At 44.2% G+C, this 17,108-nt stretch overlaps 1 protein-coding gene across 1 annotated transcript in view; it reads right to left on the bottom strand.

The window, feature by feature from the left end:
• The window catches only part of LOC137380601 (cilia- and flagella-associated protein 46), a 453,149-nt gene that overhangs the window by 31,795 nt on the left and 404,246 nt on the right, over positions 1 to 17,108 (bottom strand). Inside the window, exons 55-57 of the mRNA XM_068052672.1 lie at positions 11,457 to 11,569; positions 5,534 to 5,615; positions 286 to 422 (exon numbers count right to left, since the gene is read on the bottom strand). Coding sequence (XP_067908773.1) covers positions 286 to 422; positions 5,534 to 5,615; positions 11,457 to 11,569 — 332 coding nt within the window. The remainder of the gene's footprint in view (positions 1 to 285; positions 423 to 5,533; positions 5,616 to 11,456; positions 11,570 to 17,108) is intronic.

Genomic DNA, 17,108 nt, shown 5'->3' with positions numbered 1-17,108 from the left:
GTCTTCAGCCCCTGCCACAAACTCTTTACTCTCACCACTGATTCCATCCCCTTTCCTGGCCACTGTCTTAGGGGCCAAGGTTCTGGTTCAACCTATTTGACTGAGCTGAGCCTCCAAACTCACATCCTCTCCACCCCCACATCCTCTCCATCACAACCACTGCCAAATTCCAGGGGTAACATTGCCTGCCTCAGCCGATCTGGGTATGAATTACATTTGTCATTCTCCATTCCTCTCGACAGAACTTTGAAATATATTTTATTACATTAACATTGAAGCACTTACTTTTTGACAATTTCTGAAACTTTATGGCATTGTCTTGAAGTGTACTGTGCCACTGGTTCATCATAATGGAATGAACTCCAGTCAGGCTTAGGAGTATCGCTGCATCCATTTGCCCCTCTGTTGACAATTGCATTGCACTGCAAAGAAAGAAAGAAAACAAAATTAGAAAATAGTTACATAACGAGTTAATAAGGAAAAAGTTCTTTCAGACTGAGTAGAGTGCACAACATGGAGTGAACTGTTCACATTTAGTTCCCTTTATCCAAACGAATGTTGGGTGATTCTTTGGTGGTAATCTTTGTGGTGAGTTATGTCTGAATATGAAAATAATTTGTTCTGCACTTATGGTTTGGCCTCAATCTTCACTCTCTCATTATCTACATAACAAGAACTCTCATAGAAGTTGCAGCCAGACCAGTGGACCAGTAGGAGCGAGAGCTTGAAAACTAGTGGGACTTGCTGCCATCTCCCTATCAGTGACTACAGGAATCCTCCTCCCCTGCCCCATCAGGGAAGTCGACCAACCCCTACCTTACTAAATTGTTACTGAAGATCTTTGCTTCTGCTCCTTTAACAGCTTCTGGCAATACCCTGACGAGCTGTGGCAGGATCTGTCTGTGGTATGCTTGCTACCTGCAGTCCACTTGACATAATTAAAAAAGACCCAATCTGGAAAACTGGGCTGAAATCATGGCAAGTTTGGGATAGCATGTAGAAATACTTCAATGGCAGAGAAAAAAAATCAGCTCAAGACAGAGAAAATAAATTCTCTCTCAGCGGTGCTGTGCTGTTCACAGGTGTAAGTTTGAACATAATGTGTTCTGTATGGTCTTGTTTATCTAATAATTTTCATTATCTAACAAGGGCCCACTTCATTACAACAGATAACAAGATTTCCACCATACATTGTATTTAGTGATATCTGAATATTTAGTGATTTCCAAATATTGACTGGAAATACTATAGTTCGAGTACTTTAGATGGGTCAGTTTTTGTCCAGTGTGTGCAGGAGGGTTTTCTGACACAGTATGTAGACAGGCCAACCAGGGGCGATGCCACATTGGATTTGGTACTGGGTAATGAACCCGGCCAGGTGTTAGATTTAGATGTAGGTGAGCACTTTGGTGATAGTGATCACAATTCAGTTAGGTTTACCTTAGCGATGGGCAGGGACAGGTACATACCACAGGGCAAGAATTATAGCTGGGGGAAAGGAAATTATGATGCGATTAGGCAAGATTTAGGATGCGTAGGATGGGGAAGGAAACTGCAGGGGATGGGAACAATCAAAATGTGGAGCTTATTCAAGGAGCAGCTAATGCGTGTCCTTGATAAGTATGTACCTGTCAGGCAGGGAGGAAGTTGTCGAGCGAGGGAGCCGTGGTTTACTAAAGAAGTTGAAGCGCTTGTCAAGAGGAAGAAGAAGGCTTATGTTAGGATGAGACGTGAAGGCTCAGTTAGGGCGCTTGAGAGTTACAAGCTAGCCAGGAAGGATCTAAAGGGAGAGCTAAGAAGAGCAAGGAGAGGACACGAGAAGTCATTGGCGGATAGGATCAGGGAAAACCCTAAGGCTTTCTATAGGTATATCAGGAATAAAAGAAGGACTAGAGTTAGATTAGGGCCAATCAAGGATAGTAGTGGGAAGTTGTGTGTGGAATCAGAGGAGATAGGGGAAGCGTTAAATGAATATTTTTCGTCAGTATTTACAGTAGAGAAAGAAAATGTTGTTGAGGAGAATACTAAGATTCAGACTACTAGGCTAGATGGGATTGAGGTTCACAAGGAGGAGGTGTTAGCAATTTTGGAAAGTGAAAATAGATAAGACCCCTGGGCCAGATGGGATTTATCCTAGGATTCTCTGGGAAGCTAGGGAGGAGATTGCAGAGCCTTTGTCCTTGATCTTTATGTCGTCATTGTCGACAGGAATAGTGCCGGAAGACTGGAGGATAGCAAATGTTGTCCCCTTGTTCAAGAAGGGGAGTAGAGACAGCCCTGGTAATTATAGACCTGTGAGCCATACTTCGGTTGTGGGTAAAATGTTGGAAAAGGTTATAAGAGACAGGATTTATAATCATCTTGAAAAGAATAAGTTCATTAGCGATAGTCAGCACGGTTTTGTGAAGGGTAGGTCGTGCCTCACAAACCTTATTGAGTTTTTCGAGAAGGTGACCAAACAGGTGGATGAGGGTAAAGCAGTGGAGGTGGTGCATTGATGGCAAATGTTCATCCTGGAGTTTAGTTACTAGTGGTGTACCGCAAGGATCTGTTTTGGGGCCACTGCTGTTTGTCATTTTTATAAATGACCTGGAAGAGGGTGTAGAAGGGTGGGTTAGTAAATTTACGGATGACACTAAGGTCGGTGGAGTTGTGGATAGTGCCGGAGGATGTTGTAGGGTACAGAGGGACATAGATAGGCTGCAGAGCTGGGCTGAGAGATGGCAAATGGAGTTTAATGCGGAAAAGTGTGAGGTGATTCACTTTGGAAGGAGTAACAGGAATGCAGAGTACTGGGCTAATGGGAAGATTCTTGGTAGTGTAGATGAACAGAGAGATCTTGGTGTCCAGGTACATAAATCCCTGAAAGTTGCTACCCAGGTTAATAGGGCTGTTAAGAAGGCATATGGGGTGTTAGCTTTTATTAGTAGGGGGATCGAGTTTCGGAGCCACGAGGTCATGCTGCAGCTGTACAAAACTCTGGTGAGACCGCACCTGGAGTATTGCGTGCAGTTCTGGTCACCGCATTATAGGAAGGATGTGGAAGCTTTGGAAAGGGTGCAGAGGAGATTTACTAGGATGTTGCCTGGTATGGAGGGAAGGTCTTACGAGGAAAGGCTGAGGGACTTGAGGTTGTTTTCGTTGGAGAGAAGGAGGAGGAGAGGTGACTTAATAGAGACATATAAGATAATCAGTGGGTTAGATAGGGTGGATAGTGAGAGTCTTTTTCCTCGGATGGTGATGGCAAACACGAGGGGACATAGCTTTAAGTTGAGGGGTGATAGATATAGGACAGATGTTAGAGGTAGTTTCTTTACTCAGAGAGTAGTAGGGGCGTGGAACGCCCTGCCTGCAACAGTAGTAGACTCGCCAACTTTAAGGGCATTTAAGTGGTCATTGGATAGACATATGGATGAAAATGGAATAGTGTAGGTCAGATGGTTTCACAGGTCGGCGCAACATCGAGGGCCGAAGGGCCTGTACTGTGCTGTAATGTTCTAATGTTCTAATGAATGACAAAGTACATTTTTGACCACATATTACATTTAATGCAGAACTAACATAATCCTCATGCAAATGAAATAACTGTAGAACCCTTTAAGGGCAGTTTTATGCAAAAAGAACAAGTTCTACAAAAAAGTTATGATAAAGTTGAGTTTTGAGTTCTAGGATCTATCATTCTGTGCCAAACAGTGCATTCTTGGGACTGATCAATGCAATATTATACACAGAGAAGCCTGCAACCCATGCAATTTTATCCTCTTTATGAGAAGAGTACATTATGGGGATTTGAATGTTCAGTGCAAATAAATGCTTGATATTCATCAGTGCTGAAAATATTTCATGGGCTCAGTCTTGCCTGGTCCTGGCAATCTGTAGAGGCTTTCTCAGTACCGGCAGCTATTATGAAAACATCGAAGCATGGGGCTGGATTTTGTCCCAACGCTGGGCCAGAAAACCTGGGGCAACCCCGCCTCGGTTATTTTCAGAAGCACCGATGGAATTCAGTGACAATTAGGCAGTTAACTGCCTGTTTGTAAAATACCAGCGGCGGCAGGAAGTGGCCCTGCAACAGCCCTTAGTTGGATACTTAACAGACTCAATTGGCCTCTGGGCAGGAACGCTGTGGTCCACCTTCCCTGCCCGCGGTAAAATTCCATGGCATTGTGAAGGCGACAGGCACTCATCCCCACGCTCCCTCGCCATTTTACACCCCCCTCCCGCCTCCCAGCCCATCCCTAGACAGCTGGTATTATCCAGCCCATGGTTTCACAACTAGTTTCTGCTCTGATGATGCAGGATGCAGGAAAGTTAGCTTCAACTCATGGTTCCCTTTATATCATGATTTCATTCTAATTATATGAAAAATTGCAAAGATAATTATGTTCAAAAAGCAGTTTAGGAAGACAAGCCATGTCTTTATCCTAAATCTCATCCTACTTCAAAAGGTGGTACAAATAGATTTTAAACGTTTAGACAGACAGATCATCAACCTTAAAATGTTAACCCTCTTCCTCTCTCCACAGATGCTGCCAGCCCTGCTGAGTACTTCCAGCATTTTCTGTCTCTATTACAGAAAGTTAGCATGCATGTACGGCAAACAATTAGGAAGGCAAGTGGCATGTTGGGCTTTACTGGAAGGGGATTGCATTTCAAGAGTAAGGAAGTCTTGCTACAATTGCATAGGGCTTTGGTGAGACCACACTTGGAATACTGTGTGCAGTTTTGGCCTCCATATTTAAGGACAGATATACTTGCCTTGGAGGTGGTACAGCGAAGGCTCACTAGATCAGTTCCTGGGATTGAGAGGGCTGTCCTATGATGAGAGGCAGAGTATATTGGACCTATACTCTCTAGAGTTTAGAAGAATGAAAGATGATCTCATTGAAACATACGAGATTCTGAAGGGGCTTGACAGGGCAGACACTGAGAAGTTGTTTCCGCAGGCTGGGGAATCTAGTCACGGGGGCACAGACTCAGGATAAGGGGTCGATAAGGGATCGAGAAACTTCTTCACTCAGAGGGTTGTGAATCTTTGGAATTGTCTACCCCAGAGCGTTGTGTATGCGCCATCGTGAGTATATTCAAGACTGAGATTGATAGATTTTTGATCTCTCAGGAAATTAAGGAATATGGGGAGCTGGCAGGAAAGTGGAGTTGAGGTAAAAGATCAGCCATGACTGTATTGAATGGTGGAGCAGGCTCAAGGGATCGAATGGTCTACTCCTCCTCTTATTTCTTCTGTTCTTATATTCTTATTCTGACTTGGATAGCAGCCAGGTGGTGTAAACAGGGTTGCCTGGCTGAAACTTTAACTGTAGCTACTCGTCTAACTAATTGGTGTAGTATTTCTAAAGGGGAAAAAAGTTGTACACTGGAACAGTCTTTCCAGAACCACCAGCTAACTTGAATTAAAAAAGAGAGTCAATGCATAAAAATTTCAAATTGCATATCTTAGTAAAATTCTCATAATGCTTAAGAAACGTAGACTGCTTTTTTACCATGTGAAATTTTCAAATGTATTAAGCATTACCTTTTTTCTCTATCCAGTACTGACTGCCTCCGAAAGCTTTGACAGGTTTGAGCCAGATCTAGGAGAATCATTAGCTGGCAATCTGCAAGTAACAGAATAAAAGCTAAATTATAAATAGGTTGTTAAAATACTAACAATTAATGTGTACACTAATATTGACAAGTTTTAATTTCCAACTGCGAGCTTTTTTTATTCCCTGGTATTACTTTACGTACATCTGTGCCTCAAAAAAACGCCAGGGCTAAACTTTGCAGTTTCAGCCACCCCTCAATTAGCATCCAGAAATGGAAACACTGTTACTCTATACTGACCCTCGAGGCAATATTTTTGTTCTGGGGTTGCAACCCCGACATTGGGCGAATTTCTGGGTCCCATTCTCACGTTGCGTCTGACAGTCGATGTGATTTCTGTAGGGGTGGCCTATTAGCAGCCAGGGAATGCATTCGCTATCCAATTAAGGACGGTGGGTGGGCTTCCAAGGCTCGAAAACTAATAGGAGACCCACCAGCAATGACACATTGGCAGCCCCACTATTCGAGATGGGAACTGCCAATCCATCTGTGAGAGAGAGAGACAGAGAGAGAGAGAGAGGGGGCATCCTCTGAAGAGAAGGTAAAAAAATCTTCAATTTAAAAGGGTCACAGCATCCTGGGTGTCATCTTGGAGCAGCAACCCCTCCAACGGATGGCCAGCAGCTGCAGCTGTGGCCAGACTGGCCATAATGGATGTGGTGGTGTGGTGGTGGGGGGGCGGGGGAGTGCCCTTAGTGGATGGAGCACTGTCTCCCCACTCCAGAATGCCACCGGGAGGCCACCTACAACCGCTGGCCATCAACCGCCCTCCCAACCTAGTAACAAAAATGGCTCAGAGGCAGGAATGTGCCGGCAACCCAACACACTGCTCAATGACGTCAATTTTGGATCTTCCCGCCTCCAGTCCTGCCTCCAATGGAAATCAAATTCTGCCCTTAAAAAGCCCATAAGTGACAAAACCTATGGACAATGCCACTTCAGTGATTAGTTGCAAATTTGCACTTCAGAAAGCTGCAACAATCACACTGAAGTCAGTTGCATTGCACATTCCATGAAAGCACAAAGTTTTTACCTCAGACAGCATTGCATTAACTAATTGCACTTTCCATTGTGGGAATTGAAGTCATGGGCTGAATTTTACAGGAAGGGAGGATGTCCCGATGTAGGGGTCCAATTCGGATTGTATGACCATATAGGTGGTGTGGCAGGACATAATTGCCAGCCAATAATAGGTGGTGGCTGGAAGGCCCGGAAACGCGGACGCCTTATATAAAGGGAAGGCAGCACTCGCAACAAAGGCATCACACATAGAGGAAACTGGATGGGAGGCTAAACAAGGGAGGCTGAGAAGGAATGGTTGGAGTTAGGAGGAAGGGTGGCACCAAGGTTTAGTGATGCCTCCTTGGCAGTGCTCCTACAGGCAGAGGGCACAGAGAGAGATGTTCTTCCCAGTCGATGGGAGGAGGAGGTCAGCAAGTCTCACCAACAAGGCGTGGCTGGAGGTCACAGAGGAAATCAGCAGCCACAGAGTGGTCACTTAGATATGGTTGCAGTCTAGAAGCATGACCTGGTGCATTCTGGCAAAGTGGAATTCATTAACAGCAATCTCGCAGCCTGGGTGTCACAAAAGGCATCAATGAAATGCGAGAAGTGGTTGCTGACTCATGCAGTGGGCATTACCAGGCACCAGCACCCACAGTGAAATGCATAGCAGCCTCAAGGCAAAGGGCCTCAGCCAGTCACAGTTGCGTGCTGCATTGCCAATACTGAATCGCTGCTCGCTCGCAGAAGACCTTCCAGTTGCACAATGGTGGACATTGAAACTGGCACAGACTGACGAGCGAAGCTAGGCTATGAGAGATGAGTGGCACAGTGTATGTCTTTGTTTGCCGAAGCAAGCTGACAGTGCCAGGGAGCGAAGAAGAACTGGAGGTGGATTGCCATTGATTGGTGTACTGACGCTGATAGAGACCTGTACAAGAGGGCAGCACAGTGGCGCAGTGGTTAGCACCGCAGCCTCACAGCTCCAGCGACCCGGGTTCAATTCTGTGTACTGCCTGTGTGGAGTTTGCAAGTTCTCCCTGTGTCTGCCTGGGTTTTCTCCGGGTGCTCCGGTTACCTCCCACAAGCCAAAAGACTTGCAGGTTGGTAGGTAAATTGGCCATTATAAATTGCCCCTAGTATAGGGAGGTGGTAGGGAAATATAGGGACAGGTGGGGATGTGGTAGGAATATGGGATTAGTGTAGGGTTAGTATAAATGGGTGGATGATGGTCGGCACAGACTGGGTGGGCCGAAGGGCCTGTTTCAGTGCTGTATCTCTAAAAAAAAAAGAGGGACGGGTTGCATCTGAACTGGAGGGGGAACAATATCCTTGCGGGGAGGTTTGCTAGTACTACTCGGGAGGGTTTGAACTAATCTGGCGGGGGGTGGGGGGAACCCAAAGTAGTGGTCTCCCCAATGACATTGTTGAGGCAAATATAGAGGTTAAAGCAAGAAAGTCCAGTAGGCAGGCCAGGTTGGGGCAGGACAGGGAGCATTGAAGGTCAGATAGGCTAAACTGCATTTACTTTAATGCAAGAAGCCTTACAGGTAAGGCAGATGAACTCAGAGCATGGATCGGCACATGGGATTGTGATATTATAGCTATTACGGAAACATGGTTGAGGGATGGGCAGGACTGGCAACTCAATGTTCCGGGGTACCGATGCTTCCGGCGTGACAGAGGTGGAGGTAAGAGAGGAGGGGGAGTTGCACTATTGATTAGGGGGGACATCACGGCAGTACTTAGAGAGGATATCCCGGGGGGGAACATCCAGCGAGGCCATATGGGTAGAACTTAGAAATAAGAAAGGGGTGATCACTTTGATGGGATTATACTATAGGCCCCACAATGGTCAGAGGGAATTGGAGGACCATATATGTAGGGAAATCACAGATAGGTGTAGGAATAATAGGGTTGTAATAGTAGATGATTTTAACTTCCCTAATATTGACTGGGACTGCTTTAGTGCTAAGGGGTCAGATGGGGAAGAATTTGTAAAGTGTGTTCAGGATAGTTTTCTGAAGCAGTATGTGGATGGCCTACTAGAGAAGGGGCTACACTCCACCTCCTCTTTGGAAATGAGGCTGGGCAGGTGGTTGATGTGTCAGTGGGGGAGCACTTTGGGACCAGTGACCATAATTCTATAACTTCAAGATAATTATGGAAAAGGATAGGACTGGTCCTCAAGTTAAAGTCCTAAATTAGGGCAAGACTAATTTCGATGGCATCAGACAGGATCTCTCAAAAGTTAATTGGTAGAGGCTGTTTACAGGTAAAGGGATGTCAGGCAAGTGTTTAAAAGTGAGATAGGACGAGTTCAGGGCCGGCACGTTCCTCTTAGAGTGAAGGGCAAGTTTTGCAAGTTCAGGGAACCTTGGTTAACGCACCAAGGCTCCTTAGACAGCACCTTCCAAACCCGCGACCTCTACCACCTCAAAGGACAAGAGCAGCAGACGCATGGGAACACCACCACATGCAAGTTCCCATCCAAGTCACACACCATCCTGACTTGGAACTATATCGCCGTTCCTTCACTGTCGCTGGGTAAAAATCCTGGAACTCCCTTGCTAACAGCACTGTGGGTGTACCTACCCACATGGACTGCAGCGGTTCAAGAAGGCAGCTCACCACCACCTTCTCAAGGGCAATTAGGGATGGGCAATAAATGCTGGCCTGGCCAGCGACGCGCATGTCCCATGAATGAATAAAAAAAAAATATTGAGGGTCTGGTCAGGGCAAAGAAGGAGGCATATGTCAGGTATAGGCAGCTGGGTTCAAAAGAGTCCCTTGAGGAGTATAAGGGATGTCGGAGTACAATTAAGAAGGAAATTAGGAGGGCGAAAAGGGGCCATGAGGTTTCCCTGGCAGATAAGATAAAGGAGAATCCTAAAAGATTCTATAAGTATATTAAGGGTAAAAGGGTAGCTCGGGAGAGAGAATGTCCCCTTAAGGATCAGTGTGGTAATCTATGTGTGGAGCCACGGGAAATGGGCGAGGTCTTAAATGAATACTTCTCGTCTGTATTTACCATGGAGGTGGTCATGGAAGCCAGTGATTGCACGGGAGGGAACAGCGATATCCTGGAGCATATCAACATTACAAAGGAGGAAGTGTTGGAGGTTTTGGAGCGCATTAAGATGGACAAATGCCCAGGGCTTGACCAAGTGTGTCCTAGGATGCTATGGGAAGCAAGGGAGGAGACTGCTGGGGCCTTGGCAGAGATTTTTGTATCATCGTTAGCCACGGGTGAGGTACCGGAAGACTGGAGTATAGCTAATGTTGTGCCTTTATTTAAGAAGGGCAGCAAGGATAAGCCAGGGAACTATAGGTTGGTGAGCCTGACATCAGTGGTGAGAAAGTTATTGGAAGGGATTCTGAGAGACAGGATTTATATGCATTTGGAAAGGCAAGGTCTGATTAGGGATAGTCAGCATGGCTTTGTGTGTGGGAAATCATGTCTCACGAATTTGATTGAGTTTTTTGAGGAGGTGACCAAGAGGATTGATGAGGGCAGGGCGGTGGACGTTGTCTACATGGGCTTTAGCAAGGCCTTTGACAAGGTCCCGCATGGTAGGTTGGTCCGGAAGGTTCGAATATGTGGGATCCAGGGTGGGCTCGCCAATTGGATACAAAATTGGCTTGGTGATAGGATGCAGAGGGTGGTAGTGGAGGGCTGGTTTTCAGATTGGAGGCTGGTGACCAGTGGTGTGCCGCAGGGATTGGTGCTGGGCCCTCTGTTGTTTGTCATATATATTAATGACTTGGATGTGAATGTAAGGGGCATGATGAGTAAGTTTGCAGATGACACCAAAATTGGTGGTATAGTGGACAGTGAAGAAGGTTGTCTAAGGTTACAACAGGATATAGATCAACTGGGAAAGTGGTCAAGGGAGTGGCAAATGGAATTTAACTCAGACAAGTGTGAAGTGATACATTTTGGGAAGTTAAACCAGGGCCGGACATATACAGTGAATGGCAGGGCCCTGGGGAGTGTTGTTGAGCAGAGAGATCTTGAGGTGCAAGTACATAGTTCCCTGAAAGTGGCAACACAGATAGACAGGGTGGTGAAGAAGGCGTATGGCATGCTTGCCTTCATCGGCCGAAGCATTGAGTACAAGAGTTGGAACATCATGTTACAGTTGTACATAACGTTGGTTAGGCTGCACTTGGAGTACTGTGTGCAGTTCTGGTCATCGCACTACAGGAAAGATGTGATTAAGCTAGAGAGGGTGCAGAAAGATTCCCAAGGATGTTGCCTGGTTTGGAGGGCTTGAGTTATAAAGAGAGATTGGATAGGTTGGGTCTGTTTTCCCTGGAGCGAAGGAGGCTGAGAGGGGACATGATAGAGGTATATAAAATTATGAGAGGCATAGATCGGGTAGATAGCCAGAGTCTGTTTCCCATGGTAGGGGTGACTAAAACTAGAGGGCATAGATTTAAGGTGAGAGGGAGGAGGTTTAAAGGGAATCCCAACACAGAGGCAGGGCCAATCCTGCCTCAATGAGGTGGAAGTCCTTCCTCAGATCAACTAAAGACCCGGGGACCATAAAATGCTGGGGTCTGGATCCCCAAGCCAGGCGGAGGCGGGTTCACCACCGACTTTTCAGCCGGTGGACGGCACCTGCCTGACGAGGATAAAATTCAGCCCTTATATCCCATGTAACGTCTTTGACATAAAGCTATTGGAAGGACACCACATGACACAACCAGGACTTCCTGTAAAAGACTATGTAAAACATCTTTTAGAATGTTTGTATAAATACAACCGGCAGATTTTTTTGAACTGCAGCTGATAAGAAAGGAATTTTAAATAATTAAAATCATACAACTGACAAGACAAACTATACCTGGAAAATTCATGGAAACAAGTTTTGATGGCAATACGTTTGCAAGAAAACGCTCCATTCCGTAAAAGATGAATGCACTGCAACTTTTCATCATCTCTTCCCATTTTGCATGACTGTGAAAGAAGAAAGGAAATATTGATTATTCAATTTGACAATGATAACTTGTAACTTGGAAGCTCAGGGTAAACATAAATTCAGATAACAGTTACAATTCAATTATTTAAAGCAAATATTTACTGTATTTCATAGTGATGAAGCATTTATCAAATTTTGGAGTATAATAAATTTCACTAAATGCTAATATGTTAACAAATAAAGGTTACTTCAAATTTGTAACAAAAATCATGACTGAAAAGGCCATAGATCAAAATTTACATTTCTTCTTAGGAATTCAAAAAGTCGTTTAATTGCCAGACCTTATAGGAATGGGGACAGCAATAAGAAGGAAAGTTCATGTTGTATAAAGGGTGGTCTGAAAGGGTTTCATCTTGAGTGAGTGTAAAGAATACCACCCACCATGATAATGTAAGGATCATGTGGGACAGACTCAAGAACAGATACAGTGTGGCTTTTAAAGGAGTCACACTGGCTAGTGTGGAGTGTATATTGTTGTTATGAAATCAATATTAATGTTTAAATACTACAATCTAAGAAACTCTTTGGCTATGGTGGCAGCATACAGAACCAAACATATAATATGGTGATCAGTGGTGGATCCTACACCCAGAAGAAAAAGTTTGAAGCGACTACCATCCAACACCCAGAAGAGAAAATTTAAAGCAACTAGCTGGAAAGAAAAAAAAATCTACAGAACTTAAGAGGCTGAGAGAAGCTCCACAGAAAGGAAGCATGGCTGCGTGCAAATCATTTCAATTGATCAAGTGAGTCATAGTGCTGATGGTCGAGGAATCGTGGTTTAAAGAAAAAGCTTTGAAGAGCTTAAAGTAATTTTCTGAAGGCATCAGGCTAGAGGGAGGAAAAAAAAAGAAAGCCCAATCCTTCACTCGGGTTGAAGATGAGGGCTAAGAGCGAGAAATCCCAATAAGTGGAAGAAACCTGCGAACACAGCAGGGAGACTCCATTAACACAGCCAAACATGAAGAAGTAAAAAAAAATTTGATGCTGTCAAAGAAAGGGGAAAACCCTAGAACAGTCCATTCAAACAACAGGAAACTCTCAAACAGCTGTGTCAATTCCATTAGCCAAGCTGAATAAACAAATAAAGTGAAGAGCTTAAGCAAAGAGAAAAACCCTAAAACAGCCTATTAAAAACAGCAGGGTGCACTCAAAAGTACCTGCTATACTCCAGTAAAGCAATCTAGCTTGAAAAAAGCAGCGTTTCTTAAAGGAGAACACCCTTTAAAAAAAAGTCTATAAAATAAAGCAATATGGATCAAAAATTGGGAATGACGGAGAGTTTCAAGAGTGATGAGGGATCCAATTAGATTCAAAACTGGGTATTATGGAGGAAAAGGTTTCTCAGATGTAGAATAGCTTTTAATTTGGACAGCCAGTCTGAAGCAGAGCAAGTGAATACACTGTTCTATTCAATAGGTGCTATCACTGATGATATAATAGCAAGACAAGCTATTCATGAAAAATCTGCCAAATTCGACAAAGTTTTAAAAGCTTGTGATTACTACTTCAACTTGCAGAGTAGTAAGATTTTAGAAGGAGCAAAATTCAACAAATGGGTCCAGAAACCGGGCAAAACAGTCGATAATTTTATCAATGACCTTTACAGGCTTGTAAAGGGATGTGGGTATGGAGACCTTAAAGATGAATTGATAAGAAATTGTATTGTTGTGGGTATTATGGATGATTCCATATTAGACCTTTTACTATCTAAAGAAGACCTCACCCGAGAAAAAGCTATTCAGCTGGTGAGGTAAGCTGAACTCAGACAGAACAACAGAGCAATTCTGTGAGGTGAAGACCTTGGTTCAGGACGCCTCCTGCAACTGTTCAATTCCTTCATCAGAGGGCTGAAAAGGAGGCATCAGGAAAACAGGTACACTTAGTTGGGGTGGGGGTGGGGGGGGGGAGGGGAGGTGGTGGGAAGTGAAGGACGCCATTAATCCCTGCCAGCGATGTGGTTCCAAAAGTACCCACAGACACGAACAATGTCCTGCCAATAGAGCAGAATGCTTTTATTGCAGAAAAATAGGGCATTTCAGTAAGATGCGCCAGAATAAAATCTCGACTACCTGAAGCTCTAAATGAAAAGTTTTTAACAATAGAGAGTGTCATGGTCCTGTAGTTTTTTTCCCCTTAATATGCGGTTTGCCTTTAAGGCTTGCAAGGGATCAGTATTGCTTTAAGATCCGGCAAGTCTTAGGAGTTATTGGAAGATGCATTTTTGTTGCCTTAGAAACAGCCATTTGGAGACAGCGATTCAAAGGTGCATTGTCGATTTCATGGAAACAGCCATTAGGAGTGAGCCTGGTGCAATACATTTGTTTCAATTCAGTTTTGAACTGGCAGTTAGTAAGGCAGTTTGAACATGCAGACAGAAGACACAGACAGCTGTGATGAGCACACCTGAAAAAGAGCTCTCTACCAGTTAAACTGAAGGAAGAGGATTTTAGTCTGATTATTATCTCTCGAAATTCTAAAAAGTCAAGCCCCAGAGATCTCTGGTAATTTAAACTGAAGAAAGGGAAGTTAGACTGCGACAATCTTTTATCCCTCAAAAACTCTAAAGTCAGATTGATTCTGTTGAAAGTGTTTGCAAGTCGTTAATTGTTGAAATTCGCTGGACTTCGAACAACATTCTGCAGGGACTTCGAACAACATTGGACTGTAAATTTGCAAGGACTCTAAGTTTTCTATTTTTAAATGTTCATAGTGTTTAAAAATTTTGTTCTTTTGATTAAAGAGTTAATTTGTTGATTAAAAGACACCTGGTTTGGTTAGCCTCATTCGGGGGTTAACAGATGGTACAATTTGGTGGGTCTTTCTTTAATTTGGAACGTTTTTAAATGCTATGTTAGCCGATCTGTGCAACAAAGGGATTGAATTAACAGTGCGTTGGTCCCACCACAATCAGAATCATATATTTTGATTGGGGGACTTTGACAGGAGCGGTCGGTCATAACAAGAAGTTAACAAAGCTAAACAGCCTCCCGCAGCAGGTCAATGGAATCATTTTCTAGGAAAGATCAAGCATTTTGGTCTACAGCCATATATGCCAACGGACATACCACTAATTTCAAACTCAACACCGCAGCAAGTGTAATGGTCTTATCAGACCAAGAGCCGTGGCTTTCCACACACTTTGTGCAACCAACAAAGACTCAGTTACATGGCCCAGGAGGGGTTGAACTTAAAGTAAAGGGGAAATTACAAGCAACACTTCAGTACAAGGGAAAGCAGATATTAGAGATCAGGGGTTCTCACTCTTAAGTAGAGGAGTTTGTATTGACCTTCATCTTTTAGAGAAAGTAGAAGACATTAAACAACAAGAATCCAGGAGCCAGATCAGAGGGAGAGCCTCCCACCCTGACCTGAGTACTGCGGAAAGTCCGGACTCCACCAGAGAGCCAACCCAATGGAGAGAGAACACAGCACAACTCACCATGCGGCTCAAAGACTACCAGAGTCAGCAAGAGAAATGCAGCAAATTCTTGCAGGAGTTCTACACAGACAGAAAACTCGGGAAGAGGCAAGCCCAATAAATTTGTCAGGTGCAGAGGCATGATGAAGAATGCGTCTATGTTCGTCAAAATTGCGAACAAGGTTGGCCACAACAGAGTCCCAAAGCTAAGAGGAGGAAAATCGTCTTCGAACACAGAAGACGTCTTACCATGGTGGAAGATTTATTGGTATATGATGAGAGATTGTTGATTCCAGAGTCACTAAGACTAGATATCTTGTGCTGAATTTTATTGGCGTGCCGCACATCGCAGCAGTGCGCTTTGAACTCGGTAGCCTTCAGGCGCACAAGCGTCACTGCTGAGCTCCTGCGATATTTCATGCAGGGGCTCATTTAAATGGAGGGGGCGAAGTGTCTGCCCCTGATCACATAGAGGGGGCATCTGCTCCATCCCCGGCAATGGCGTCTGGCGCCACTGTGCAGACACTGGTGCCATTTTTAAAGGGCTTCAAGCATTTCGCATAGATTTGAATTTTTAAAGGTTTAACACAGGTCATTTTATTTAAAAAAATATTAAAAGCTGGAGGCCCTTTCCCAACCCCCACAACCTTTTTTTTATTGGCTAATATGAATAGAATCGGGTTCAGCCCCAACCCGAACCTTACCACCAACCAACCTCTTCACATTTGCCCTTCAACCCCTTCCCGCCATTCCCACAGCCAATAAGAATTGTTTATTCCACTCCCCCCCCACCCCACCCTGATAATTTCAGTCCTCCCCCTCCCCACCAGTGTCTTGCCTCAGAACTTTGAACGGAGTTCCAAAGGCGCGCGAGTTGCAGCTGGCGGCCGCAAAATCGGCGTTGGATGGCTACTGGTACCAGGTAAGTTAATTAATGTTTTGTTTTCATTCATTTAAATATGTAAAAGAAGGCCCCGCCGCTCCGCACCGAGGCCTCGGCGCCGCAAGTAAATGCGGCGAGGCCTTCTCAGCGTCGTGGGTCAAGGTGGGCCTCTCCTGCAAGTATTCTACGGGACCCCCCCCCCCACCCCTGCCACAATCCACGGCATCGAAGGGCTAGTAATATTCAGCCACTTGGATAAAATATACCAGGGTCATATGGGTATAACTAAATGCAGAGCACAGGCTCAGACGTCCATTTGGTGGCCAAGAATCTCAAAGAATATCGAAGAACTGATTTCGAATTGTGCTGTATGTTCAGTTCACAGACAGGATCAGAGAGGACCTCTAATTTCAACCCAGTTCCTAACTCGACCATGGGAACTGTTGCGATGGATTTATTTATCTTTGATGGGATATCTAATTATAGTTGATTACTTTTCAAGGTGGATTGAGGTTAAACAGATGCACACAACAACTGAAGCAGTCATTAGAGTTTTACAAGAAGTTTTCACCACACATGGTATACCTGATCAGATAGTATCCGATATGGACGACAGTTTGCAAACAATTACTTCATGCATTTTGCGGAAAAATTGGGATTTGTTCATCCAGTAAGTTCTCCTAAGTATCCACCATCAAATGGAGAAGCTGAGCAAGCAGTCAGAATCATTAAAGCTATGTTCAAGAAAAAAACGATTTCTAATTATCAGTTCTGACCTACAGAACTACTCCATTATTGTGTGGATTATCACCATCAGAACTCTTAATGGGAAGAAACCTTTGAAAGAAATTCCAAATTGCACCCAAGAAATTACTTCCAGGGTTACAAAGCAAGAAGTATCAGAGAGTACAAGACAAAGAACAATCATATTGAAAGAAACAAACCCATAATTATAACAGGAGGTAACGTACCAAAGGTCTACCGTAGTTGTTAGAAGGGAAAAGGTCTGGGTATGAGACCAAAACAGAGGAGTAATTCTCCAGAAAGAGGAGATCAGCAGAGATTTTATATACTACAAACGTAAGAAGGTACTATCCGAAGAAACAGAAGGAATATTATTCCTTTACTCCAAAGACGTCAATCAGTCATTTAGACAAATCAGATGTTGAACCGGAAATTCAAAAAGCGCCGAATACTACAAACCTCAACGAAG

Source organism: Heterodontus francisci, chromosome 20 (assembly GCF_036365525.1).
Source record: "Heterodontus francisci isolate sHetFra1 chromosome 20, sHetFra1.hap1, whole genome shotgun sequence".
NCBI classification, from domain to species: Eukaryota; Metazoa; Chordata; class Chondrichthyes; order Heterodontiformes; family Heterodontidae; genus Heterodontus; species Heterodontus francisci.
The sequence above is the reverse complement of the archived record's forward strand: the minus strand, read 5'-3'. Positions and strand labels throughout refer to the sequence as shown.